This window comes from Thamnophis elegans, chromosome 2, assembly GCF_009769535.1.
Source record: "Thamnophis elegans isolate rThaEle1 chromosome 2, rThaEle1.pri, whole genome shotgun sequence".
In the NCBI taxonomy this organism is placed as follows: domain Eukaryota; kingdom Metazoa; phylum Chordata; class Lepidosauria; order Squamata; family Colubridae; genus Thamnophis; species Thamnophis elegans.
In genome coordinates, this window is record NC_045542.1 from 173,185,814 (window position 1) to 173,212,631 (window position 26,818).

At 43.8% G+C, this 26,818-nt stretch overlaps 2 protein-coding genes across 2 annotated transcripts; both read right to left on the reverse strand.

Moving 5' to 3' along the window:
• Positions 1-1,292: 1,292 nt before the first annotated feature.
• LOC116503337 (zinc finger protein 420-like) lies at positions 1,293-7,695 on the reverse strand. The gene is made up of 6 exons (XM_032209692.1): positions 7,624-7,695; positions 6,682-7,276; positions 6,362-6,461; positions 6,175-6,242; positions 4,667-4,796; positions 1,293-4,040 (listed from the first exon to the last, which is right to left on the reverse strand). The coding sequence occupies exons 2-6, from the start codon at positions 7,093-7,095 to the stop codon at positions 1,894-1,896; spliced, it is 2,859 nt and encodes a 952-aa protein (XP_032065583.1). The 5' UTR covers positions 7,096-7,276; positions 7,624-7,695; the 3' UTR covers positions 1,293-1,893.
• Positions 7,696-10,623: 2,928 nt separating this feature from the next.
• On the reverse strand, positions 10,624-21,488 carry LOC116502601 (zinc finger protein 708-like). The gene is made up of 9 exons (XM_032208475.1): positions 21,451-21,488; positions 21,138-21,252; positions 20,955-21,022; positions 19,388-19,517; positions 15,394-16,717; positions 13,793-13,826; positions 11,560-11,931; positions 11,279-11,487; positions 10,624-10,759 (listed from the first exon to the last, which is right to left on the reverse strand). Exons 3-9 carry the CDS (start codon positions 21,009-21,011, stop codon positions 10,624-10,626), a joined length of 2,262 nt encoding a protein of 753 aa, XP_032064366.1. The 5' UTR covers positions 21,012-21,022; positions 21,138-21,252; positions 21,451-21,488.
• Positions 21,489-26,818: the final 5,330 nt, after the last annotated feature.

A 26,818-nucleotide genomic window follows, 5' to 3' on the forward strand; every position in this document is an offset into this window, starting at 1 on the left:
CTTTGCCTCCAAAGGTAGCCCTCCTCCTCCAGCTGACAGCGGCAGCAGGCACGGGGCAAAGCGGGCTGCCCAGCAGCAGCAGCCCGTGGGAAGGGTCCAGCACAGCCACGGGGGGCAGAAGGAAGCCCGCGGGGGGCCCGAGAAGGGCCGCCGACGCTGGCGGCAGAGGAGGACGCAGCAGCGGCGGTGGCTGAGGCTCTCCTGGGGCCGGCGAAGCGGGCTTGCCCGGCAGAGGCAGGCCGCCCTCTTCTTCCTCAACAACATCTCCTTGGATGGGCGGCCGCCGCCACCGGGCAAGCCCGCTTCGCCGGCCCCGGGAGAGCCTCAGCCGCCGCCCGCCCTGCCTCTTCCTCCGGGGGAGGCGCCGGCGGCGGAGGCCACCCGTCCAAGGAGATGTTGTTGAGGAAGAAGAGGGCAGCCTGCCTCCGCCGGGCAAGCCCGCTTCGCCGGCCCGGGAGAGCCTCAGCCACCGCCGCTGCCGCATCCTCCTCCGCTTTCTCCTGCCCCCCGCGGCTGAGCTGGACCCTTCCCGCGGGCTGCTGCTGCTGGGCAGCCCGCTTTGCCCTGTGCCCGCTGCCGCTGTCAGCTGGAGGAGGAGGGCTACCTTTGGAGGCAAAGAACGAAGCATGTAGAACGCCCTTCTGTCACCGCACTGTTGTCGTGGCGGTAGGGTCGTTTTTTTCTTAGCACTTCGGACGCCGCGGATTTGCCTCCGCACTTATGTCGGCGCGGATAAGGGCATTGCGGTTTTGTGGTGGAACCAGAATATTAATGCTACAAATGGCAAGAGATATAAGATTGCACTATTACTGGAAAGATACAGGTTGATGCAATGAAAATGTATAATAAATACTAAGCTAAATTTAATTTACTAGTAGTATGCATAAAATGAAGTGACAATAGTTATAGTTAAATAATGATTAATAATGGTAACAATACATATAGATGTATTATTTTGATAATATGAAATTTTATATAAACAATATATGGAGAATATGAGAGGTGGTTTAAAATCTTTATCTAGTATATGTTATAACGATGTATTGTGTTTGGATCATTTTAGGATGATTTAATAGAATGTTATCATATAATCCTATTCTAGAGTTTGAATATTAAATATATAAGGATGTAAAAACAAGTGTAGTCAAATTAAGGTTGAGATATAATAGTGATATACATGAATATAGGTGAATTTAAAATATGTGATTTGATATGAAAAGCAGACGACAACTATGGAAGAGATGCATGGAAATACTGTAACCAACTGACACACAACAATTTGTAATGGAAGATGTGTTTTTTTATGTTTGTCTTTGTTCAAAAATATATATTTTTTTTTAAAAAAAGATTATCACTGTGTGCAAAGGTCTTTCCACTGCATTCATTAAATGGTTTCCCTTCTGAGTGGATCGTCTTATGGGAAATAAGATTACTTCTTTGAGCAAAGCTGTTTTCACATTCCATCCATTTAAATGGCTTTTCCCCAGTGTGGATCTTTTTGTGGGTAGTAAGTCTACTGCTCAAAAGCAAAGGTCTTTCCACTCCATACATCTATATGGTTTCTCTTTTGAGTGGATCGTCTTATGGCAAATAAGATTATCTCATGGCAAATAAGATTATCTGTTCGAGCAAATGTCTTTCCACACTCCATGTATTTAAATGGATTTTCCCGTGTGGTTCTTTTTGTGGTTACTGAGATCAACACAATGTACAAGTCTTTCCACACTCCATGCATTTATATGGTTCCCCCCATGTGGAATACCTGATGGGAAATAAGACTCCTTTTTTCAATAAGCTCCATGCATGTAATACAATACAATACAATTTATATGGTTTCTCCCCTGGGTGGATCACCTGATGGAAAATAAGATTACCTCTATGAGCAAAGGTCTTTCAACACTCTATGCATTTAAATGGTTTTTCTCCTGTGTGGATCTTTTTGTGTATAGTACGTCCACTGCTATGAGCAAAGGTCTTTCCACACACCATACATTTATATGGTTTCTCTCCTGTATGGATCACCTGATGGGAAATAAGACTCCTTTTTTGAGTAAAGGTTTTTCCACACTCCATGCATTTTAATGGCTTTTCGCCTGTGTGGATCTTTTTGTGTATTCTTAGGTTATTGCTATTAGCAAAGGTCTTTCCACACTCCATGCATTTATAGGGTTTCTCCCCTGTGTGGATTACCTGATGGGAAATAAGACACCTTTTTTGAGTAAAGGTTTTTCCACACTCCATGCATTTAAAGGGCTTCTCCCCTGTGTGGATCACCTTATGGGAAATAAGATGACATCTTTGAGCAAAAGTCTTTCCACACTCCAAGCATTTAAATGGCTTTTCTCCTGTGTGGATCACCTGATGGGAAATAAGACTACTTTTTTGAGTAAAGGTTTTTCCACACTCCATGCATTTAAAGGGCTTCTCCGCTATGTGGATCCTTGTGTGTATTCTTAGGTTATAGCTATTAGCAAAGGTCTTTCCACACTCCATGCATTTATATGGTTTCTCCCCTGTGTGGATTACCTGATGGGAAATAAGGCTATTTTTTTGAGTAAAAGTTTTTCCACACTCCATGCATTTAAATGGCTTCTCCCCTGTGTGGATCCTTGTGTGTAGTCTTAAATTATTGCTCTTAGCAAAGGCCTTTCCACACTCCATGCATTTATATGGTTTCTCCCCTGTGTGGATTACCTGATGGGAAATAAGGCTACTTTTTTGAGTAAAGGCTTTTCCACACTCCATACATTTATATGGTTTCTCCCCTGTGTGGATCATCTTATGGGAAATAAGATGACCTCTTTGAGCAAAGATCTTTCCACACTCCATGCATTTAAATGGCTTCTCCCCTGTGTGAATCTTTTTGTGTATATTAAGTCTATTGCTCAGAGCAAAGCCCTTCCCACACTCCATGCATTTATACGGCTTCTCCCCTGTGTGGATCATTTTATGAGAAATAAGATAACAATGTTGAGCAAAGGTCTTTCCACACTCCAAGCATTTATGTGGCTTCTCCCCTGTGTGGATCACCTTATGGGAAATAAGATTACGTCTATGAGCAAAAGTCTTTCCACACTCCATGCATTTATACAGCTTCTCTCCTGTGTGGATCACCTGATGGGAAACAAGACTACTTTTTTGAGTAAAGGTTTCTCCACACTCTATGCATTTGTATGGTTTCTCCCCTGTGTGGATCACCTGATGGGAAACAAGATTACCTTTTTGAGTAAAGGTTTTCCCACACTCCATGCATTTAAATGGTTTTTCTCCTGTGTGGATCTTTTTGTGTATAGTAAGTCCACTGTTCTGAGCAAAGGTCTTTCCACACACCATACATTTATATGGTTTCTCTCCTGTATGGATCTGTTTGTGGATATTAAATTCCCTGCTACGAGTAAAAGTTTTTCCACACTCCATGCATTTATATGGTTTGTCTCCCATGTTCCTCTTTTTGTGGATAGTAACTTCATTGCTATGAGTAAGGGTCTTTCCACACTCCATTCTTTTATAGGGTTTCTCTCCTGCTGCTTGGAGGGACTGGGCTTCGTGGGCTACAGGTGCTTCTGAACACCGTTTCTCCCCAGTGTGACTTCTTTCATGGGAAATACGTTGCCTGCTTCTTCTAAAATCTTTTCTAGATTCCAAACATATATAAGGCTCCTCTTTTGTGTGAATCACTTTTTGAGATGTAAGGAAGTTATTTCCAAGAGAAGGAATGAATTTCCCATGGTAATTTTTTCCATTGTGCCTTATAGCATCTTCTCCTTTTTGGGGGGTTAAATAGCATTTGTTTACATGTAATTTATCTTTGATTAACTTCATACTTTTGCCAATATATTTCTTCCTTATTTTCTCTTGTTGGGGAAGAAAATCTTGCATCAGATAATCAGTGGAAGACGACCTTTCCTGATTCCAATTATTTGACTGGTTTCTCCCATCGCTTTCTAATTCCATTCGAATTCCAAATTTTTCCATTCCATCATTAGCATTGATCACTTGGAACAATTCACAGGAATGTTGATTCTCCTCCCCATTATTCCCTTCAAAGCAAAAGAAAAATGAAATGATAACGTTAGAAAAAGATCAACCTGCAAATCTCACTCAAAGTCAGTTTTGAGTTAAGGAATAATCAGGGGAAACATCCAAGAAGGAATTAGTGCAAGATCACACGTTCACTAGCCTGAGATATTGCACTACTGATCTCGTGTGATCTCAAACTAAAGTAGTTTAGGCTTCTGTTCTCTGCGAAATGAGTGGTAAACAACTTTAGTGCGAGATCACATGAGACCAATAGTGCAAGGTCTCATGCTTTTGATCTTGTGTGATCTCGCATTACATGCTGTTCTATGCCCGATTGTGAAAGTTCTGTTCTCACTTTTGGAAGTTCCAGAGGACACATGACAACACATTCGTCTCACATGAAAACACACATTCTTCTCAGCCTCCACAGATAAGTTCAAATAGAAATAGAAAAATATACATAAGAAATGGCATAAAAAGCATCTAAGCAAAGAGACATTGACTCTTTCCTTCCTTGGAGTACGAGAAGGGCAGATCGTTTCCTTCTCCCTCCCAGGAGACGTTATATCATTAGTGATTTTTAAATAACAAACTAACTATAACCTGTCTTCTTGGACTCTCTGATTGGGGACTAGACAACTCTTACCCAGAGAGACTACGTTCCTATGGTTTTCAAGCATGACTTCAGAATGCAGCGCTTTCTGGTCAGGATCCAGCTGAGACCATTCCTCCTCAGAGAAATAAACAGCCACCTCCTCGAAGGACACCAGACTCCCCTGAACAAAGAAAAATGAACAGAACAGAAGGATTCACAAAGGATTCTTCATGAATAATTAAGACAAGAGGATAGAAGGGGAACTCATCAAATTTGTACACAAGACAAAATTGACAGGAATACTAAGACTCCAGAAAATAAGTTTGAGATATAGAAGGATCGAGAGTTGCTGGAATTGGGTATATCTAATTTAATGAAAAGATGAACTAGGGGTGATATGATAGCAGTGTTTCAATATCTCAGGAGTTGCCACAAAGAAGAGGAGCCCAACCTATTCTCCAAAGCATCTGAAGTCGGGACAAGAAGCAATGGATGGAAACTAATCAAGGACAGAACTAACCTACACCTAAAGAGAAATTTCTCAACAGTGAGAACAATTAATTGGTGGAATGACTTCCCTCCCAAACAATGGAGCTGTTTAAGAAGAAATTGGACGGCCATTTATCTGAAATGTTATAGGGCTGCCTGTCTGAACAGGGGGTTGGATTAGAAGACCGCCAAGATCCTTACCAACTTATTCTCAAATTCCCAAAGCAAAGATATGCATTACGTTATGTAGCTGTGCTTCACATGTCCTAATTTTAGGTGAAAAAATGGATAATTTCTTAAAATTTCTTTGACTGATGAAATATTTGGGGTAGGTTTTATCAAGCTAATTGATTGTGCAAAATTTACAGTGCCTTTCAGTAAAGTTACTCCCACTTCTGGATCAACTGATGTATTGCTCTATCTATCATTGATTGATGTAGTAGTCTAGCCATTGGCTGAATGGGAGAAAACAAAGAAGAGAAAATTCTCTGTGAAGGTCTTTGGTCAAGGTCTTTGCAAAGTGGGAATGTTTGATCTACTCCAGGAACAAATCAGAGGATTGGAAATTATTTTTAGGCCCAGATTACTGTGATTACATGTTCTATGTGGCAGTTCCCTTTGTATTTTAAAATTCTGCTTTTTTTAAATATGATTTGCTTATTTTTTGAACAACTGGTTATGAACAAGGCTTTTTAAAACTGGTCAAAAATTACAAAATGAACAGGTCTTTTGCAGTTAGAACCAGTGTGATACATTTATTCCTATCTCTTGAAGCTCTTTTAAAAATTACTTCTTGTAAACTCATAGTTGGAGGAGTACCTAGCAGAACCAGTTAACCAGTCGTCTTTAAAAACATTTCCTAAACAGAATCAGAGGGTAGAAATGACAATCCATTGTGTCCCAGTAATAGTCTACAGAGGAAGCTGTGCTGGTTGAGAGCAACCTGAATCTGCTATTATGATGTCCATGTCCAAACAAGGGGGAAAATAGAAGGAGGGAGCACTCTACACACCCACTTCACTTCCTAAAGGAAAGAACAATACAAATCTAATAACATTTCCCTTTCTTACTTGATTTGGAGGTTCAACTGCTGTTTGAGCTCCATCGTAAAAAACAGAAATCTTCATTCTTTGTTTCTCTGTAAGAAATAAATAATTTCAATATTCATATTTAACAAAATAAGAGGTGGTATACTACAGAAGAGAAGAAAGTAAGTTAGATGGGATCTTTCTGGGTAATCAGAGGATCTTGGATTACCTCCTAGGGGGTCCCAACTTTGATCTTCCCAAGGGATCCTCCTGAAAAATAGCTTCTGAGGGGGGGTTGATGGATTCTTCTTTCCTTCAGGATCTCTGATCTCCACAGTACAACATTTCAAAAAGGAGGAAGGAAAAAAGAAGCAGACTTAATGTACATCACATGACATTCAGTGGATTCTTATATTCGGAACACAACCTCAAAGCCCCCAATATCCATCACCACATATTATGAATGTCAGAAAAGTTTGGGAAGGAGGGGTGAAGTATTCAAACACATTCTCCATTCCCTTTTGAGCTCCCTCGATTAAAGTGTCTCACCTGGAACTCGACCTGCTCCTTCTGCTCCTCTGCCTGGCTCAGGAGGAAACCTTCAGCCAGGGCCACCGCCTGGGAGCTGGTCTCTGCTCCACACTCCCGCACCCAGCTCTCCATCTCTGGGGGCAGAAGGAACAGGAGCTGCTCCAGGACCACCAGGTCCAGCATCTGGGCTTTGGTGTGCTTTTCTGGTCTCAGCCATTGCCTACTAAAGTCATGCAGTCGGTTGCAAAGTCGTCGGGGACCTTCAGCCTCCTGGCATTGGATGAAATTCCAGGGCTGAACTTTGGAAGGGCGGATGGTTTCCTCCTCCAGGATCTTTCGCCCTGTTTCTCTCCAGAGCTTCCTTCCTTTCCCAGGCTGAGAAGCCGAAGGGCCTTTTCCGCTTCCCTCCTTGTCAAAAGGTTGTGTCTCCATCCTTTCTCTGTCCTGCAGAGCAACTCCAGATGGGTCCAAGGACTTTGGTGGGTCTCCAGATGCCTTTTCCTTCACGGGACCATTTCTGGGGCTGCAGGATGGATCCCTGCAAGTTATTCCACTCTCTTTTTCCCCCCAAAAGGAAAGTTTTCCTCGCAAAGACCACAAATGGTTTCTGTATCTGAGATGGAAAAAGAAAAGCCAAGAATTAGAAAGTGGAATTCAGCCACTGAACAACCTTCACCCAACCTGCCAGGAGCCCCAAGCGGGTCATCGCAGCGCAGAGCCGGGAAGGAGGCAGCTGGAGAGGCCGCCCCGCTTCTCTCCCTCTCCGAAGACAGGGGACCCTGGTGACTCCCCACGTGGCTTCTCTCCTCTCCTGCTGGGCCTCCGCAAGACCGATCCTCCACTCCCCCCACTCGGGTTCTTCGCCGGACAAGGGGCGGGAAGGGACCCCCGGATCCCCGCAGCCTTCCTGGCATCCCCGCTTCCCCCCTGCAGGAAAAGGGCGGCTGGGGAGCATGGGACCTGGGGTTGAAGCCGGAGGAGGCCCGGGCGTGGGTCTCTCGCTCCTCTTCCTTCCTTTGCACGGAAACAGCCCCCCCCACTCAGACCGGATATGTCTGGATTTCCTCCCCCCCCCTTCCAGCGGACACTTTCACACCCTCAAGGAGAGCGAGTGCCGCGTCCTAGAGCGGCAAGCGCTTGTGACGTCACTTCCTCCGCAGCCGCGTCCACAAAGGCAGCCGTGACTTTCGCCCTTCATAGGGAATCGCCTGATGTTCCCTTCTCTTGGCAGAAGGCGCCCCCTAGTGGATTTGCGTAAATTTACAGGATTCCCTGCAAAGCGCGGGAAAGAAGAAGGCGTCTGAGGGAAGGGCCGGGATGATCGGAATGGGAGTAGCAGGAGGTGGAAAGGTCCCTCTCAATAATGGCTTCAACGTCTGCAGAGGCGGCACTTTCTCCATCATCTTCTCCTTCCTGTCCAAGAACCGTCTGTGGAGATGGAGAAAAATCTCTCTGGAAGATTTGCACTCAAGAACAGCCGCCCTGAAGGCTGGGCAGAGATCGGAGGAGGCCTCAAAAGGGTCCAAATCCTGTCAGAAACAGCCGGGTGGTCAGAAGAGAAGGACCAGGAAGCTCTCTGGGAAACACAGCTTGTTTTATTTCACTTTTGGCAAATACATGGACTTATAGTAATTCAAATGTTAATTTCCAAATGTTTGTGGTTGTTGAGAACTTTGGTCTTAAGTGGAGGAATGTGGGACACAGGCAGGGAAGCCACAATCAGGAAAATGATTGTTTTTATTGATTTCTTTAATTCAATACATACAGCTGCCATTCCCAAATTATTTCCTCAGCCTCACAGCGAAGGGGGAAGTACAAAGGGCAGAGACCCCTCCAGCCTCTTCTGATAAACACCCCAGCCGCACTGTCTCTTCTGCCAGCGGAAACACTCTGAGGAGAAAGAAAAAAGACAACCCGTTCCAAAATGGAGGAAAAGCTGAGATGTCTGGATATTCCAGAAATTTTACCACATAAAGAGGCTCCTTAATTGAGAAACGAAGAGGGGAAATGGCATTTCATCTCTGACAGGAGAAAATGTGAAACTAAGAATGGAAGATGGTGAAAAAGGAATATAAATCTGGTTACAGACTAACAAGGCACCTTGTAAATCATCTATTCCAACCCCTGTCCAAGTAGACCCTACACCATTTTTGACAGATGGCAGTCCAGTCTCTTCTTGAAAGCCTCCAGTGATAAAGTTCCCACAACTTCCGAAGGCAAGCTGATCCATTGGTTGATTGCTCTGTCAGAAAAATTCTTATTTCCAGGCTGAACCTCTCCTTGTTTAGTTTCTATCTGTTCTTTCGTGACTGTCCTTCAGGTACTTTGGGGAAGAGCTTGACCCCTTCCTCTTTGTGGCAGCCCCTCAAATATTGGAACACTGCTGGTCCTTCTCTTCACTAGACTAGCCATGCCTAGTTCCAGTAACTGTTCTTCATATGCTTCAGCCTCCAAGCCCCTAATCATCCTCATTGCTCCTCTCTGCACTCTTTCTACAGTCTCAACTTCTTTTCCATAGTGTGGTGACCAAAATGGGATGCAGTACTGTAGGTGTGGTCTTACTAAGGCAGTGATGGCAAACCTTTTAGAGATCGAGTGCCCAAACTGCAACCCAAAACCCACTTATTTATCACAAAGTGCTTTTGAAATATTACATTTAGGAACAAAAAAGAAAATTTTTTGTAATATTTATCTTTCCCTCCCTCTTTTCCCAATTTCTTTCCCTGTTTCTCTTCTTCCCTCATTCCATTTCTCTTTCCTCCATCCTCTTCATTCCCTCCCTTTCTCACTCCCTCCCTTTCCCTCCCTATCTGCCTCTCTCTCTTTCTCTCCCTCCCTGTCTTTGCCCCTTTGTGCCCATGAAAAGACTCAGGGGAAAAAGAAAAAATGGAGAAAAGGCTGAAACTTTTGAATATTCCAGAAATTTTACCTCATAAAGAGGCTCTTTAATTCAGGAATGAAGAGGGGAAATGGTGTTTCATTTCTGACTTGAGAACAGAGGAAATTACTAAACTAAGAAAGGAGGAGCGTGAAAAAGGAATACAAATCTAAAATATGATTAGGAAAAAACAATTTTACATAGGGATTGAGTAGGAAATTCAAGAGATGTGACTAGGAAGCTTAAGCCCTTTGGGGAATTTAAGGTAGGGAATATCATGAGACCACAAATAAAAAGAGAAAATGAAAAGATTTGCCCACATTTGGAGTCGACAATGACACACAAAGGGGTTATGTACAATGAGCAAAACAAAATTATTAAAATGGTGTAAAATTGGTTAAAAAATCCATTCAAAAGAATGGAAGTAACCTTTGATTTTTCTTATGTATTCATTTCTTTTTTTATCTGGTTTCTCATAGACCGTTTAATAAGCAATATTTGAAAAAACTGGTTCAACTCAGCAAGAGCTGAAATATGCCCCCCCCCCCCCCCCCGGCCATCCAAACACTTTGGTGTGTTAGTAATTTTTAATGCAATGAAAAAAAGAGAATTGCAGCAGAGTAGACACACAGGACAGCGCTCAGCAACTTGAACACAGTGGCGAGGTCACACTGGAAACCACTGGAGAAGGGACCCTGTCAGACTGGTGGGAAGCCTTCCAGAGGTCGTAGATCTGGGCCTGCTCACTCCATTTCAGGCAGGAACAGCCATGAAGGGTGGCTGAGAGCAATGCTATCAGGCGGACAAAGAGCCTCCATGAGTCCTTCATTCTAGAGGCTGCAGTGTGTCAAAATGAAAAGCAGGATTTGCCTGTCATTTATATGTTTTGGAAGGAAGATAAAAATAACCCTGCAATATGTTGCCGCCATCGTGCAAACCCCAGCACTGGTAATAGCAGCTGTGCCTTTCCCCTTCCAAAACACACCGGGATGTGATCTGAATAAAACCTGGCTTGACATGCTTTTGAAACACCTCCTGGCTCTTTCCCAAAGGGAGGGTAGCTGTTCTCTAGGTTTTGTCGCTTACCGCGGCGCAACTGACGGTAGGTGAGTCCCACTTTTCACACTTGACATGATCACTGCTTGTTTGCAGCAACTGGGACTGCTGTGGGTGGCACAGGCAAAGGCACGGGACTGGCTAATCCGTATCCAGCAGGCACTGCAAGCACATTTTGGCAAAGAGCCGGGAAGTATTTCAATAGCAGGTCAAGCCACATCTTATTCAGATCACATCACGGCGTGTTTTGGTCAATTGATAAAGGAAGTCCCATGTCATATAATATTCAGTGTGTTCTTTCTCCTTAATTGAAAGCGTTAATCTATTCATTTCAGCATTCTAATATTTTCCTAATCACATTCTCTGTAAGGATCTCTTCACTTTTCCAATTTTCTGCAAATACATTTCTAGCTGCAGTTAATATATAATAGATAATTAAATATGCATTCCACTTACTATATTTTTCAGGTAAAATCCCCAAAAAGAATATTTCTGGCTTTAAATCAATATGTTGCTTTATCATTTTTTCCCAGTCATGTATGTATTTTTGTCCAATATTTTTTTGCTTTACATCATGTCCACCACATGTAATCTGACAGTCCTTGCAGCATTTAGCCGACTTCTCTTTAAACATCTTTGCCAACCTCGCTCGCACAAAATGCCACCTATAAACCATCTTACTTTGTGTGTATACTTAGGTTATAGCTATTAGCAAAGGTCTTTCCACACTCCATGCATTTATATGGTTTCTCCCCTGTGTGGATTACCTGATGGGAAATAAGGCTATTTTTTTTTTGAGTAAAGGTTTTTCCACACTCCATATATTTATATGATTTCTCCCATGTGTGGATCATCTTATGGGAAATAAGATGACCTCTTTGAGCAAAGATCTTTCCACACTCCATGCATTTGGCTTTTCCCCTGTGAATCTTTTTGTATATAGTAAGTCTATTGTTCAGAACAAAGGTCTTTCCACACTTCATGCATTTATATGGCTTCCCCCCTGTGTGGATCATTTTATGGAAAATAAGATAACAATGTTGAGCAAAGGTCTTTCCACACTCCATGCATTTATATGGTTTCTCTCCTGTGTGGATCACCTGATGGGAAACAAGACTACTTTTTTGAGTAAAGGTTTCTCCACACTCCATGCATTTAAAAGGCTTCTCCCCTGTGTGGATCATCTTATGGGAAATAAGATTACCTTTTTGAGTAAAGGTTTTTCCACACTCCATGCATTTAAATGGTTTTTCTCCTGTGTGGATCCTTTTGTGTATAGTAAGTCCACTGGTCTGATCAAAGGTCTTTCCACACACCATACATTTATATGGTTTCTCCAATGTGGATTACCTGATGGGAAATAAGACTTTTTTTTTTCAGTAAAGGTTTTATGACACTCCATGCATTTAATACAATACAATACAATTTATATGGTTTCTCCCCTGGGTGGATCACCTGATGGGAAATATGGCTACTTATTTGAGTAGGTTTTTCAACACTCACATGCATTTAAAAGGCTTCTCCCCTGGGTGGATCCTTGTGTGTATTCTTAGGTTACAGCTATTAGCAAAGGTCTTTCCACACTCCATGCATTTATATGGTTTCTCCCCTGTCTGGATCAGCATATGGGAAATAGGATTATGTCTATGAGCAAAGGTCTTTGCACACTCTATGCATTTATACAGCTTCTCTCCTGTGTAGATCACCTGATGGGAAATAAGACTACTATTTTGAGAACTTCCGGTGGGCGTAGCCTGACAGAGGGTTGTTATTTTAACAGCTCTGGAATCTTGGCATCGTTAATCTGTCTAAACAGCAATCTATCAAGCTGTTTGGCAGTTTATTTACCCTCTCTTCGGACTTAGAAGAGAGAGATAAGAAGCTATCCATCGGAAGCTCTCCAACTAGCCGTTTCAGCCTAAACACTGGGAGGAAGGGGGAAGGCACCGGCTGCAGCATGGCAGCTCCGAACCGGGATTCATTCTGCCTTTTGTTGCAGGACGAAGGTTTTCGCTCATCCTCAGCACAAATGATTTATTGTGGTCTTCAAGCCGAGCTGAACCAATATTGGTAAACATCTAATTGTATGTATAAATCCTTAGCTCCATCTGCAAAGAATTCCTTCTGCTAATTAATTGCTGAAAGTTCTATGAAAAATGGCGCCGAGCTGTGTAGGAGGGGCGTGACTCGGATAGAATTTTTGCGAAGCCTAAAAGTGATGTATTACTAAGAAGTGATTTATTATCAAGCCAAATAGCAATTACTGCATAATTGGACTGCTTGGATTTTTTAACTGACTAAAGAAGATTAAACTTGAGATGGCTTCTAAGCAAAAATCCCCCCCTCCTCCCCCCGCATCGAAAAGTGCCGGAAATTTACCAGCGCCTTCTGCTAAAATACAATCATTACTCCCTTCTACTTCTGCAGGGGACCCCCTGACAAGGGAAATTCTGCAGAAGGAATTAATTGATGCATTAAAAAATCATGCTGTTACGATGGAAGCAAAACTTAAGGAAGAAATAGCTGCTTCTAACAAACAGATGTCTGAAGAACTTATGACATGTAACCAAATGATTAGAGGGGACTTTCTGATGGCCCTGAATTCACTAGCTGGTTATGCATATGGCCTTGAAGAAAAGTTAGAAGATCTTAGTGACTCTAATACAAACTTGGTAATAAAGATGGAGGCGGTCCAGCAAAAGGTTAGCGATGCAGAAAATGAAATCATAATGCTACAGTATAGGCGAATGGAATTTGCTTTAAGGATAAGGAGCCTCCCTGAAAATACACAAGAGAACCTGAAACAGACTCTCTCTGAAGCCTTCGACCTGATGGTGGGAGGGAATCTTGATTGGCAAATCGAAAAGGTTTACCGCGTTAATTCCTCGCTGGCAAAACAAAAACAATTACCAAGAGATATAGTGGTCTACTTCGCCACTAGAGATGTGAGAAATACGATATTACAGGAATCCTCCAAAAATAAGCTTCAAATCGGGGGTCGGGAGGTGACTGTCCTGAAGGAGATACCACCTAAAATGCTGAGATCTAGGAAAGACTATGCCTTTTTAGTTGAAGAGCTTAAAAATCACCAGATACCGTTTAGATTGGGACGCACCAGCCAGCATTGCATTTAGCTACCTTGGAAAAAGACATCACCTCAATACAGTATGGAAGGCACAAGATTTCTACACCAACGTACTGAAGGGCTGACAACCCTCTTCCTCTAGATCTAGACAAAGAGAACAAGAAGGATATGATGGAAAGCAAACCACTCAAGTATTAACAAGGGGGGATCAACTTTTTCTCTCAGAGGTACAAGAAGCTAAAGAACAAAGACAAGACCGCGTGATTACTAGACGAATGGAACAGGAATTAAGAAAGCAACGTACACAAGCCACCGTTCAGGTGCGTACAGGTGTTACATCAGAAACAGTGGGAGAAGCTAGGCCAAAGGTTAAATTCCAAGCTGTTCAGATGGCTATTAAAAAGTTTCAGGGGGGCTAATGATGGTAACTAAGTCTCTAATATGGAATGTTAAGTGATTGGATCAATTTAGCAGGGGATGGAGTGCTCAGTATTGAAGGGTATGATTTGGTATATGGCTGCTTGTTTGTTGTATAATAAAGAGGTGGATGAGAATTTTAAAGGTCATGTTCTGGGGAATGCCTTGCTATGGGTTGGGAAAAAACATCAATATAAATTAAATGACATGGTAGACTTATAAAAAGGTTAAGGTATTCTGGACAAAAATATGATGGATTATGCAAAATGTTGTAAAAAAAAAAAGGATAAAGTTTACCTCCCACCTATTTTTTGTTATGTATAGTTACTGACTGAACAACAGTAGAGATTAACTTGACTTTGCATTTGATAACTGCAGCTAGATTGTTGGTGGCGCAATACTGGAAGAAGGAAGATTTCTCTACTATCCAGGAATGGACAGTGAAAACCACAAACTTAGCAGAGATGGCTAAAATATTTGCATATCTCAAGGATAATTCAAACGAGAGATATAAACGAGACTGGGAAAAATGGATTGACTATATTCAAAATAAATATGGCTTTAGGAAATTTCAGATAGCTTATGATTAAGATCAGAAATGATACAAATTGTTTAGAGTTAGCCTAGCAAAGAGGAGTTAAGCTCAATTCAAAGATGTTATTAACTTTCTACTTTTTCTTTAAGTATATCTTAAACTGTTTTTGTTAAATATTTATACCTTGTATTGGTTCTGGGAAGTCAGGGTGGGGGAAGGTTGGGGGGGTTAGGGGGGAGGGAGTTTACTAAGTTGGAGGAGGGATGTTGGATGATTGTACATGTATACTGCTATTTTTTCTTTTTTATGTATATTGAAATGGGATTATAAATACCACCAACACAAAAGCGAGTTTGCTTAGAAGCTGAAATACACCAAGTGAATTAGAGGAAGAGTGGGAAGCAGAGGAAAGATAGGAAGAGAGGGATAGGAGAGAGGGAGAAGATGAGATGTATAAGGAGTGGTAAGGGGAGAGAGGAGAAGGAGAAAGGAAGGGGAAGTAGAGTAGAAAATGATGGAGGGAAGACAGGATGTAGAAAGAGGGAGGAGAGAGTGGGAAGAAAGTGTCAGATAAGGTATAAATATGGTGTATGGAGAGCAGAAGAGCCAGTAAGATGAGTTGATGTACTTAATAATACAACATGATATTGACTATGTAATAGTATACATGTGATTATGTTATGAAAATGGAAAATAAAAACTTTCTATAGTAAAAAAAAAAAAGACTACTATTTTGAGTAAAGGTTTTTCCACACTCACGTGCATTTAAATGACTTCTCCCCTGTGTGGATCCTTGTGTGTATTCTTAGGTTATAGCTATTAGCAAAGGACTTTCCACACTCCATGCATTTATATGGTTTCTCCCCTGTGTGGATCACCATATGGGAAGTAACATTACGTCTATGAGCAAAGGTCTTTCCACACTCTATGCATTTATACAGCTTCTCTCCTGTGTGGATCACCTGATGGGAAATAAGACTACTATTTTGAGTAAAGGTTTTTCCACACTCCATGCATTTAAATGGCTTCTCCCCTGTGTGGATCCTTGTGTGTGTTCTTAGGTTATAGCTATTAGCAAAGGTCTTTCCACACTCCATGCATTTATATGGTTTCTCCTCTGTGTGGATTACCTGATGGGAAATAAGGCTACTTTTTTGAGTAAAGGTTGTTCCACACTCCATGCATTTAAATGGCTTCTCCCCTGTGTGGATCCTTGTGTGTAGTCTTAGATTATTGCTCTTAACAAAGGTCTTTCCACACTCCATGCATTTATATGGTTTCTCCCCTGTGTGGATAATCTGATGGGAAATTAGGCTACTTTTTTGAGTAAAGGCTTTTCCACACTGCATACATTTATATGGTTTCTCCCCTGTATGGATCACCTGATGGGAAACAAGATTAACTTTTTGAGTAAATGTTTTCCCACACTCCATGCATTTAAATGGTTTTTCTCCCGTGTGGATCTTTTTGTGTATACTAAGTCCACTGCTCTGAGCAAAGGTCTTTCCACACAACATACATTTATATGGTTTCTCTCCTGTATGGATCTCTTTGTGGATATTAAATTCCCTGCTACGAGTAAAGGCTTTTCCACACTGCATGCATTTATATGGTTTCTCTCCCATGTTCCTCTTTTTGTGGATAGTAAGGTCATTGCTATGAGTAAAGGTCTTTCCACACTCCATGCTTTTATAGGGTTTCTCTCCTGCTGCTTGGAGGGACTGGGCTGCGTGGGCTACAAGTGCTTCTGAACACCGTTTCTCCCCGGTGTGAATCCTTTCATGGGAAATAAGTTGCCTGCTTCTTCTAAAATGTTTTCCAGATTCCAAACATATATAAGGCTCCTCTTCTGTGTGAATCGCTTTTTGAGGTGTAAGGAAGTTATTTCCAAGAGAAGGAATGAATGTCCCATTGTAATTTTTTCCGTTGTGCCTTATAGCATCTTCTCCTTTGTTTTGGGTTAAATAGCATTTGTTTACATGTAATTTATCTTCCATTCGAATTCCAAATTTTTCCGTTCCATCATTAGAATTGATCACTTGGAACAATTCACAGGAATCTTGATTCTCCTCCCCATTATTACCTTCAAAGCAAAAGAGAAATGAAATGATAAGGTTAGGGAAAAAGATCAAACTGCAAATCTCACTCAAAGTCAGTTTTGAGTTAAGGAATAATCAGGGGAAACATCCAAGAAGATCACACGTTCACTAGCCTGAGATATTGCACTACTGATCTCGTGTGATCTCAAACTAAAGTAGTTTAGGCTTCTGTTTTCTGCAAAATGAGTGGCAAACTACTTTATTGATTGATTGATTGATTGATATTATTATATTTATATGCTGCCCTTTTCCCCCGAAGGGGACTCTGGGCGGCTCACAATTCAAATCAGGGAAGGGGGGTACAGACAAAAAATAAAAGACGAAACATAACCATACATAATTTAAAAACACACAACAGTCATACCATTCGATATGGGGCAACAGCTCTTTAGCCCCAGGCCTGTCGGAACAGCCAGGTTTTAACAGCTTTGCGGAAGGCCTGGAGGGTGGTGAGGGTTCGAATCTCCACGGAGGGTTCGTTCCAGAGGGTCGGAGCAGCCACAGAGAAGGCTCTCCTCCGGGTAGTCGCCAGTCGGCACTGGCCGGCGGATGGAATTCGGAGGAGGCCTAATCTGTGGGATCTAATCGGTCTAGTGGAGGTGATTGGCAGCAGGCGGTCTCTCAAGTACCCAGGTCCAATACCATGAAGGGCTTTATAAGTGACGACTAGCGCCTTGAAGCGTATCCGGAGACCAATAGGCAGCCAGTGCAGCTTGCGGAGGATAGGTGTTACGTGGGTGAACCGAGGTGCACCCACGATCTCTCACACGGCTGCATTCTGGACAAGGTGAAGTCTCCGAATGCTCTTCAATGGCTGCCCCATGTAGAGCACGTTGCAGTAGTCCAGTCTAGAGGTCACAAGGGCACGAGTGACTGTTGTGAGCGCCTCCCGGTTCAGGTAGGGACGCAACTGGTGCACCAGGCGAACCTGGGCAAATGCCCCCGTGGTCACAGCCGACAAGTGGTGTTCAAAAGTCAGCTGTGGGTCCAGGAAGACTCCCAAATTGCGAACCCTGTCTGAGGGGTCTACTGTTTGACCCCCCAGCCTGAGAGATGGAAAACTTGGCCAATTAGTAGGAGGGAAACACACCAGCCACTCGGTCTTATCCGGATTGAGTACAAGCTTGTTAACCCCCATCCAGTCCCTAACAGCCTCGAGGCACTGGCACATCACGTCAACCGCTTCATTGAGTTGGCACGGGGTGGACAGATACAGCTGCGTATCGTCCGCATACTGATGGCATTTTATCCCATGCCGTCGAATGATCTCACCCAGCGGCTTCATGTAGATATTAAACAGGAGGGGGGACAGGACCGAACCCTGCGGCACCCCATAATTCAGGGGCCTAGGGGTCGATCTCTGCCCTCCGACCAACACCGACTGCAACCTGTCCGAGAGGTAAGAGGAGAACCACCGTAGGACAGTGCCTCCCACCCCTACCTCCCGCAGTCGTCGCAGAAGGATACCATGGTCGATGGTATCAAAGGCCGCTGAGAGGTCAAGGAGCACTAGGACAGAGGCATAACCTCCATCCCTGGCTCTCCAGAGATCATCGATCAATGCGACCAAAGCGGTTTCCGTGCTGTAGCCAGGCCTATATTCCCGACTGGAAGGGATCTAGATAATCGGTTTCCTCCAAGGACCGCCGGAGCTGAAAGGCCACCACTTTCTCAACAACCTTCCCTACAAAGGGGAGGTTGGAGACTGGACGATAGTCGTTTAACACTGCTGGATCCAAAGATGGCTTCTTCAGAAGGGGTCTCACCACCACCGCCTTTAAAGCGGGGGGAAAGAACCCCTCCCGAAGGGAGGCGGTAACAACCGCCTGGATCCAGCCCCGTGTCACCTCCCTGCTGTTAGCGACCAGCCAGGAGGGGCACGGGTCCAGTACACTTGTGGAGGCACTTACAGCTCCCATGGCCTTGTCCACGTCCTCAGGGGTAACAGCTTGAAAATCAATCCAGTGATGTCCTTCCAGATTCTCCCCTGGTGCCTCAGCTGGCTCTGCGCAATTGGAGTCCAGGTCCGTCCAAAGCCGAGCAACTTTATCCGCGAGGAATTAGACGTAATCCTCAGCTCTGCCTTGCAAAGGATTGCTCGTATCCCTCCTATTTAGGAGGGAACGGGTTATCCTGAACAAGGCGGCTGGGCGCGACTCGGCGGAAGCAATCAGAGAGGCAATGTGTGTCCTTTTTGTCGTCCTAATTGCCCGAAGGTAAGCTCTGATGCTGGATGTTAAAAGCGCTCGGTCTTTAGTGCGAGATCACGGGAGACCAATAGTGCAAGGTCTCATGCTTCTGATCTTGTGTGATCTCGCATTACATGCTGTTCTATGGCCTGATCGTGAAAGTTCTGTTCTCACTTTTGGAAGTTGCAGAGGACACATGACAACACATTCGTCTCACATGAAAACACACATTTTTCTCAGCCTCCACAGATAAGTTCAAATAGAAATAGAAAGATATACATAAGAAATGGCATAGAAAGCATCTAAGCAAAGAGACATTGACTCTTTCCTTCCTTGGAGTACGAGAAGGCCAGATCGTTTCCCTCTCCCTCCCAGGAGACGTTATAACATTAGTGATTTTTAAATAACAAACTAACTATAACTTGTCTTCTTGGACTCTCTGATTGGGGACTAGAAAACTCTTACCCAGAGAGACCACGTTCCTATGGTTTTCAAGCATGACTTCCGAATGCAGCACTTTCTGGTCAGGATGCAGCTGAGACCATTCCTCCTCAGAGAAATAAACAGCCACCTCCTCGAAGGACACCAGACTCCCCTGAACAAGGAAAAATGAACAGAACAGAAGGATTCACAAAGGATTCTTCATGAATAATTAAGACAAGAGGATAGAAGGGGAACTCATCAAATTTGTACACAAGACAAAATTGACAGGAATACTAAAACTCCAGAAGATAAGCTTGTGATATAGAAGGATCGAGAGTTGCTGGAACTGGGTATGTCTAATTTAATGAAAAGGTGAACTAGGGGTGACATGATAGCAGTGTTTCAATATCTCAGGAGTTGCCACAAAGAAGAGGAGCCCAACCTATTCTCCAAAGCATCTGAAGGCGGGACAAGAAGCAATGGATGGAAACTAATCAAGGACAGAACTAACCTACACCTAAAGAGAAATTTCCCAACAGTGAGAACAATTAATCGGTGGAATGACTTCCCTCCCAAACAATGGAGCTGTTTAAGAAGAAATTGGACGGCCATTTATCTGAAATGTTATAGGGCTGCCTGTCTGAACAGGGGGTTGGATTAGAAGACCGCCAAGATCCTTACCAACTTATTCTCAAATTCCCAAAGCAAAGATATGCATTACGTTATGTGGCTGTGCTTCACATAAGTCCTAATTTTAGGTGAAAAAATGGATAATTTCTTAAAATTTCTTTGACTGATGAAATATTTGGGGTAGGTTTTATCAAGCTAATTGATTGTGCAAAATTTACAGTGCCTTTCAGTAAAGTTACTCCCACTTCTGGATCAACTGATGTATTGCTCTATCTATCATTGATTGATGTAGTAGTCTAGCCATTGGCTGAATGGGAGAAAACAAAGAAGAGAAAATTCTCTGTGAAGGTCTTTTTGAAGATCTTTGCAAAGTGGGAATGTTTGATCTACTCCAGGAACAAATCAGAGGATTGGAAATTATTTTTAGGCCCAAATTACTGTGATTACATGTTCTATGTGGCAGTTCCCTTTGGATTTTAAAATTCTGCTTTTTTTAATACGATTTGCTTATTTTTTGAACAACTGGTTATGAACAAGGCTTTTTAAAACTGGTAATGTGGCAATGTGAGTTTTTAGTTATTTTTCATTCTCTTGGCACAATTCCAAGTCAAAAATTACAAAATGAACAGGTCTCTAGCAGTTACATCCACTGATACATTTATTCCTATCTCTTGAAGCTCTTTTAAAAAATTACTTCTTGTAAACTCATAGTTGGAGGAGTACCTAGCAGAACCAGTTAACCAGTCATCTTTAAAAAAATTTCCTAAACAGAATCAGAGGGTAGAAATGACAATCCATTGTGTCCCAGTAATAGTTTACAGAGGAAGCTGTGCTGGTTGAGAGCAACTTGAACCCGCTATTATGATGTCCATATCCAAACAAGGGGGTGGGGGGAGTGGAAGGAGGGAGCACTCTGCATACCCACTTCACTTCCTAAAGGAAAGAACAATACAAATCTAATAACATTTCCCTTTCTTACTTGATTTGGAGGTTCAACTGCTGTTTGAGCTCCATCGTAAAAAACAGAACACTTCATTCTTTGTTTCTCTGTAAGAAAAAAATTCAATATTCATATTTAACAAAATAAGAGGTGGTATACTACAGAAGAGAAGAAGGTAAGGTAGATGGGATCTTTCTGGGTAATCAGAGGATCTTGGATTACCTCCTAGGGTGTCCCAACTTTGATCTTCCCAAGGGATTCTCCTGAAAAATGGCTTCTGAGTGGGGTTTGAGGAATTCTTCTTTCCTTCAGGATCTCTGATCTTCACAGTGCAACACTTCAAAAAGGAGGAAGGAAAAAAGAAACAGAATTAATGTACATCACATGACATTAAATGGATTCTTATATTCGGAACACAACCTCAAAGTCCCCAATATCCATCACTACCCATTATGAATGTCAGAAAAGTCTGGGAAGGAGGGTGAAGTATTCATTCTCCATTCCCTTTTGAGCTCCCGCGATTAAAGTGTCTCACCTGCAACTCGACCTGCTCTTTCTTCTCCTCCACCTGGCTCAGGAGGAAACCTTCTGCCAGGGCCACCGCCTGGGAGCTGGTCTCTGCTCCACACTCCCGCACCCAGCTCTCCATCTCTGGGGGAAGGATAGCCAGGAGCTGCTCCAGAACCACCAGGTCCAGCATCTGGGCTTTGGTGTGCTTTTCTGGTCTCAGCCATCGCCTACTAAAGTCATGGAGTCGGCTGCAAAGTTGTCGGGGACCTTCAGCCTCCTGGCATTGGATGAAATTCCAGGGCTGAACTTTGGAAGGGCGGATGGTTTCCTCCTCCTGGATCTTCTCCCTAGTTTCTGTCCCCCCCTTCCCAGGCTGAGCAGTTGAAGGGCCTTTTCCGCTTCCCTCCTTGGCAAAAGGTTGTGTCTCCATCCTTTCTCTGTCCTGCAGAGCAACTCCAGATGGGTCCAAGGACTCTGGTGGGTCTCCAGATGCCTTTTCCTTCAGGGGACCATTTATGGGGCCCCAGGACGGATCCCTGCAAGCTATTCCGCTCTTTTTTTCCCCCCCCTAAGAGAAATGTTTCTCTTGCAAAGACCACAAATGGCTTCGTTTCTGAGATGGAAAGAAAAAATAAACGCCAAGAATTAGAAAGTGGAATTCAGCCACTGAACAATCTTCACCCAACCTGCCCGGAGCCCCCAGTGGGTCATCCCAGCGCAGGGCCGGGAAGGAGGCAGCTGGAGAGGCCTCCCCGCTTCTCTCCCCCTCCGGAGACAGGATCGGCCCCTCTGGGAGTCTGGTGCGAATCCTGCCTCCTCCTCGCCCGGCTTCTCTCCTCTTCTGCTGGGCCTCCACAATGCCGACCCTCCGCTGCCCCCACTCTGGTTCTTCCCCGGATCCCCTCCGCCTTCCCCGCTTCCCCCTGTAGAGAGAGGGCGGCTGATAAGCATGGACCCGGGGTTTAAGCCGGAGGAGGGTCGGGCGCGGGTCTCTCCGTCCTCCGTCTCCTTTTGCCCGGGAAGAGCCCCCAACTCACCCGGGCCACGTCTGGATCTCCCCCCCCCCCCCCGGCAGCCTCTCCCGCAGCCTCTCCGCCTTCTGCGGAGCCCCAGGGGTTAAAGAGACCGAGTGCGGCGTCCTAGAGCGGTAAGCGTTTGTGACGTCACTCCCTTCGCAGCCTCCTCTGGAAAGCCTGCCGTGACCTTCGCCCTCCAGCGGGCCAATGGGGAAGCACGGGAATTTCACTTGTCTTGGCAGAGGCTGCCCCCTAGTGGCTTTGGCGCAAACTGGCAGGATTGTAGAAAGGGCGGGAAAGAGGAGCACGTCTGAGGGGAAGGGTGAGGGCGGGGATGATGGGCCTGGGAGTAGGAGGAAAGGCCCCCTCGCAATGTCTCCCTGTCAGACAAAGGCTTCAACCTCTCCACAGGCAGCAATTTCTCCATCTTCCCCTCCTTTCTGTCCAGGAACTGTTTGTGGAGAGAACTATCTCTCTGGAGGATTTGAATTCGCCTCCCTCAAGATCAGCCGCCTTGAAGGCTGGGCAGATTGCAGAAGGCCTCAAAAGGGTCGAAATCCTATCAGAAACAGTGATGTGAAATAATACTACTATTTTTAGTGAAGGGTTTTCCACAGTCTAAAAAGTTGGATCCTAAATATGTGGTTCCACCACAAAAGCGCGTAGGACAAAATCGCGCTCGACAAAAGCGTGCTGTGACGTCATCACAGCGCGACGAAAAAGTTCGAAAAATGTAAAAATAAAGCGAAAACCTTACCCTAAGCCCCCCAAACCTAACCCTAAACCTAACCCTAAACCTAACTGTTAACCTAACCCTAAACCTAACCGTTAAAGTAACGAAAAACCTAACGCTAACCCTTAACCTAACCCTAACGCTAACGCTCTAAAGCTAACCCTAACCCTTAACCTAACCCTAACCCTAACCCTAACCCTAACCCTTACCTTTATGTGAATCGGCTTGGTTTAATTTAATTTTTATTAATTTTTATTTGAATTTTTCGATCTTTTACGTCGCGCTGTGATGACGTCAAAGGCGCGATTTTGTCGATCGCGCTTTTGCCGTCCGCGCTTTTGACGGGTCACGAAATATGTTGGGCTTTTCCCCATAGTTCCCCATTAACCCTGTCATGGTGTAATTATTCCCTGTCATTACAAGTTCATCCCGTTTTCCACTGTAGCTTATTGAACCCTGAAGTCACTTCTGACATTCATCCGACCGCTATCCCTGTTCCACCCCCTATTATGGTTGAGGGGGGGGACCCCTTTTGAGGTTCAGGAAATTCTTGACTTTAGGAAGTTCCACGGGACCACTCAGTACCCGGTGGCTTTGAAACACCTCCCCTTCTCACACAATGAATGGGTTCACCAAAAACATGTGCGTGCCCATAAATTAGTACGTATATTTCATCAATTGGACACAGAAAAACCTCATTGATTTTCAGTTTCCTTTATCTCCCCTTCCTGCTTTTGTTTTGTTTCAGGTGGACAGACCTTTTTTTTTAATGAGCGGCAGCATGTCAGGTCCCAGAGATTTCTACAGGGAAGCTGGCATTTTGGTGGGAGTAAAGGGGAGGGGAAGGAATGGAGTGATCTGTATATGAAGTTTCTGTTTCCCTGCAGTGATGTAATGTGGGAGGGGTTTGGTTAGCATTGCTGGCTTTAAATGAGAAGCTTCAGTTCTTACCTAGATTTCTTCTAATCACAAACCTTCCGATAAAAGCTCCTTTTGGAAACACTGGAGTTTCAAGAGTCCTGCTTTGTTGGAAAGATTAGAGAGGCAAGACCTTGTGTATCTTTCAAAGACCCTGGAGCATGGGGAAACTGCCAGAGGATTGGAAAAGAGCTGATGTAGTTCCCAACTTCAAAAAAGGAGAAAAAATAGATCCAGGAAACTACAGATCTATCAGCCTGACCTCAATACCAGAGAAGATTCTGGAAAAGATAATCAAGCAACAAATCAGTGAATACCTAGAAGCAAACAAAGTAATAACCAAAAGCCCACATAGGTTTGTCAAAAACAGATCATGCCAGACAAATCTTTGAAAAAATGACAAAATTAATGGACCAGAGGAATGCTGTCGATATAAATTACTTGGACTTCAGTAAAGCATTTGATAAAGTAGACCATAACCTATAACTAGATAAAGTAGAAAAATATGAGTTAGACATCACCACCAGATGGATTCATAACTGGCTGACCAACCAATCAAATGTAATTCTTGATGGAACTGCATCTACACAGAGGGAAGTATGAACAAACATCCAGTCCCATTACACCAGTGTGAACATGTTACACATTGCGCCAGCACTGCAAGTCTATTGTACTACTTAGTTATGATGTTATTTCTCATTCAGGAGTCTGACAGCCCAGGGATGAAAACTGTTCTTTGGCCTGTTTGTGCAGCTGGCTATGTTTCTATATCTCCTTCCCAATGGTAGGAGGTTAAAGAAGTGCTGACCAGGGTGTGAGTCATCCCTGAGGATTCTCCTCACTCTTCTAAGGCAGCGAGCCTAGTGATCTCATCTAGTGGTGTCAAGGAGCAGCCCACGATGTTTTGTGCTGTACTCACCACCCTGTGTAATGTTTTTCTATTTGCAGCTGTCAAACCATCATGCCATACCTTATTGCATCAAGTGATCCAGTCGCAGATGGAAAAGGGAAAATCCAAGTCAGTCCGCTTTTCGATAAGGATGCTTGGCAGAATGGTGTTGAAGGCCAAGCTATAGTCTATGAAAAGCATCCTGACATAGTTCCTGGGTATCTCCGGATGGATCACTAGAGAATGTAAAGCAGTAGCTATGGCATCGTCTCTTGACCTATTCCCCCTCTAGGCAAACTGATGTTTCTTAAAGTCCAGTGGAAGGCATAAAGATCCTTGTCAGGCCCCCTGCTAATTGATCGGCACAATTATTTATCACTATCCCCAGCACTCCATTGGGCCTGCATCTTTGCTAGGATTCACAACCTTCAATACAGCTCTCACTTGGTGTTCGCAGAGTGAGTGGTTGAGAATCAGAAGGCCGGTGGGCAAAAGCTACGGGATCTGGTCTTTTCACTTTGGAGCGGGTGAAGGTGTTCAACTCTTCCACCAAGGAGGACTACCCCAAGGGTCAGTTTTTGGCCCAGTACTCTTCAACATCTTCATCAATGATTTGGACGAGGGGATAGATGTGGAACTCTTAGAGTAGTGTGATGGTCTATAGCTGGATCTCCAATCTCGCAATCCAGAGTTCGATCCTAGGTAGAGGTTGATATTTCTCTCTAGGCACAATGAGAATATATCTGTTGAACAAAACTCTGCATTGGTGATAGGAAGGGCAGCCAGCCAGTAAACATTCAGTTCCTAAAGCTATGGCATGCAGAGCCTCTCTCTGGGCATGCATCGTCAACACCTGATCTTATGGGTTCCGGCATGCACATGCACACTAGCCAGCTGGTCTTTGCGTGGGTGTGGGTGCCAGAAAGCAGAAGGCCAGGTGGCACGTGCATGGACACCCGGCAGCTGCTCTTCCACTTTCCAGCTGCATACACATGCAAAAATCAGCTGGCCGGCTTGCACATGTGCACTGGGCAGCTGCTGTTCCGGTTTCCGATGCTTCTGTGTATGAAGTCCAGATAGCCAGGGTGCATGGGGGCACTGGAACACAGAACAGCAATTGCTCTTCCGGTTTCCAGCACATATACGTGCATTCTGGTTTCAGCACTTGGTGCCAAGAAGGTTTGCTAACACTCTCCTATGACCATTTCAGAAAAGTGACTATCCAGTCTCTTAAAAACATCCAGTGAAAAAGCACCCACAATGTCTGAAGGCAAGCTGTTCCACTGGTTGATTGTCCTCACTGTAAGGAAGATTCTTGTTAATTCCAGGTTGCTTAGTTCATCTGCATTACTTCTTGTCCTGTCCTCTGATGGTTTGAAAAATAAATTGACCCCTTCTACTTTGTGGAAGCCTCTCAACTATGGAATACTGCTATTATGTCACTTCTAATCCCATATTTTTCTCTAGACTAGCCAAACCAAAATCCTGCAAATCCTCGTCATATGTTTTTGTCCTTCGATCTTTAATCATCTTAGCTGCTTTTCTTTACACTTTTTCCAAAGCCTAAACATCTTTTTTGTAATGTAATGTCCAAAACTGGATGCACTATTCCAAGTGTGGTCTTGCTAAGGCTTTATAAATGGTACTATATTTCATGGGAATTTGATTCTATGCTTCTGTTTATAAAACCAAACATTGTATTAGGTTTTTTGGCTGCTGCCGCACACAGGTGACTCATGTTCAAGTGATCATTCATTCAGACTTCCGAGGGTCCTCTAAGTATTACAATTTTTGAGCCAGGTTTCATGTAATGTTTTTCTGTCCAGGGGTAAAATCT

Coding starts and splice junctions, on each gene's coding strand:
- LOC116502601 (XM_032208475.1), bottom strand. CDS start 21,011: ATGAAGTGTTCTGTTTTTTACGATGGAGCTCAAACAGCAGTTGAACCT. Junction 13,827..15,393: donor GAGAAGTCATTTAAATGCAC/GTGAGTGTGGAA, acceptor CTCTTTGTCTAG/ATCTAGAGGAAGAGGGTTGT. Junction 11,488..11,559: donor TGAAGTGTGGAAAGACCTTT/GTTCTGAACAAT, acceptor GAGTGTGGAAAG/ATCTTTGCTCAAAGAGGTCA.
- LOC116503337 (XM_032209692.1), bottom strand. CDS start 7,095: ATGGAGACACAACCTTTTGACAAGGAGGGAAGCGGAAAAGGCCCTTCG. Junction 6,462..6,681: donor AGGAGCAGGTCGAGTTCCAG/GTGAGACACTTT, acceptor TGTACTGTGGAG/ATCAGAGATCCTGAAGGAAA. Junction 4,797..6,174: donor CAGTTGAACCTCCAAATCAA/GTAAGAAAGGGA, acceptor TTCTTTGTTCAG/GGGAGTCTGGTGTCCTTCGA.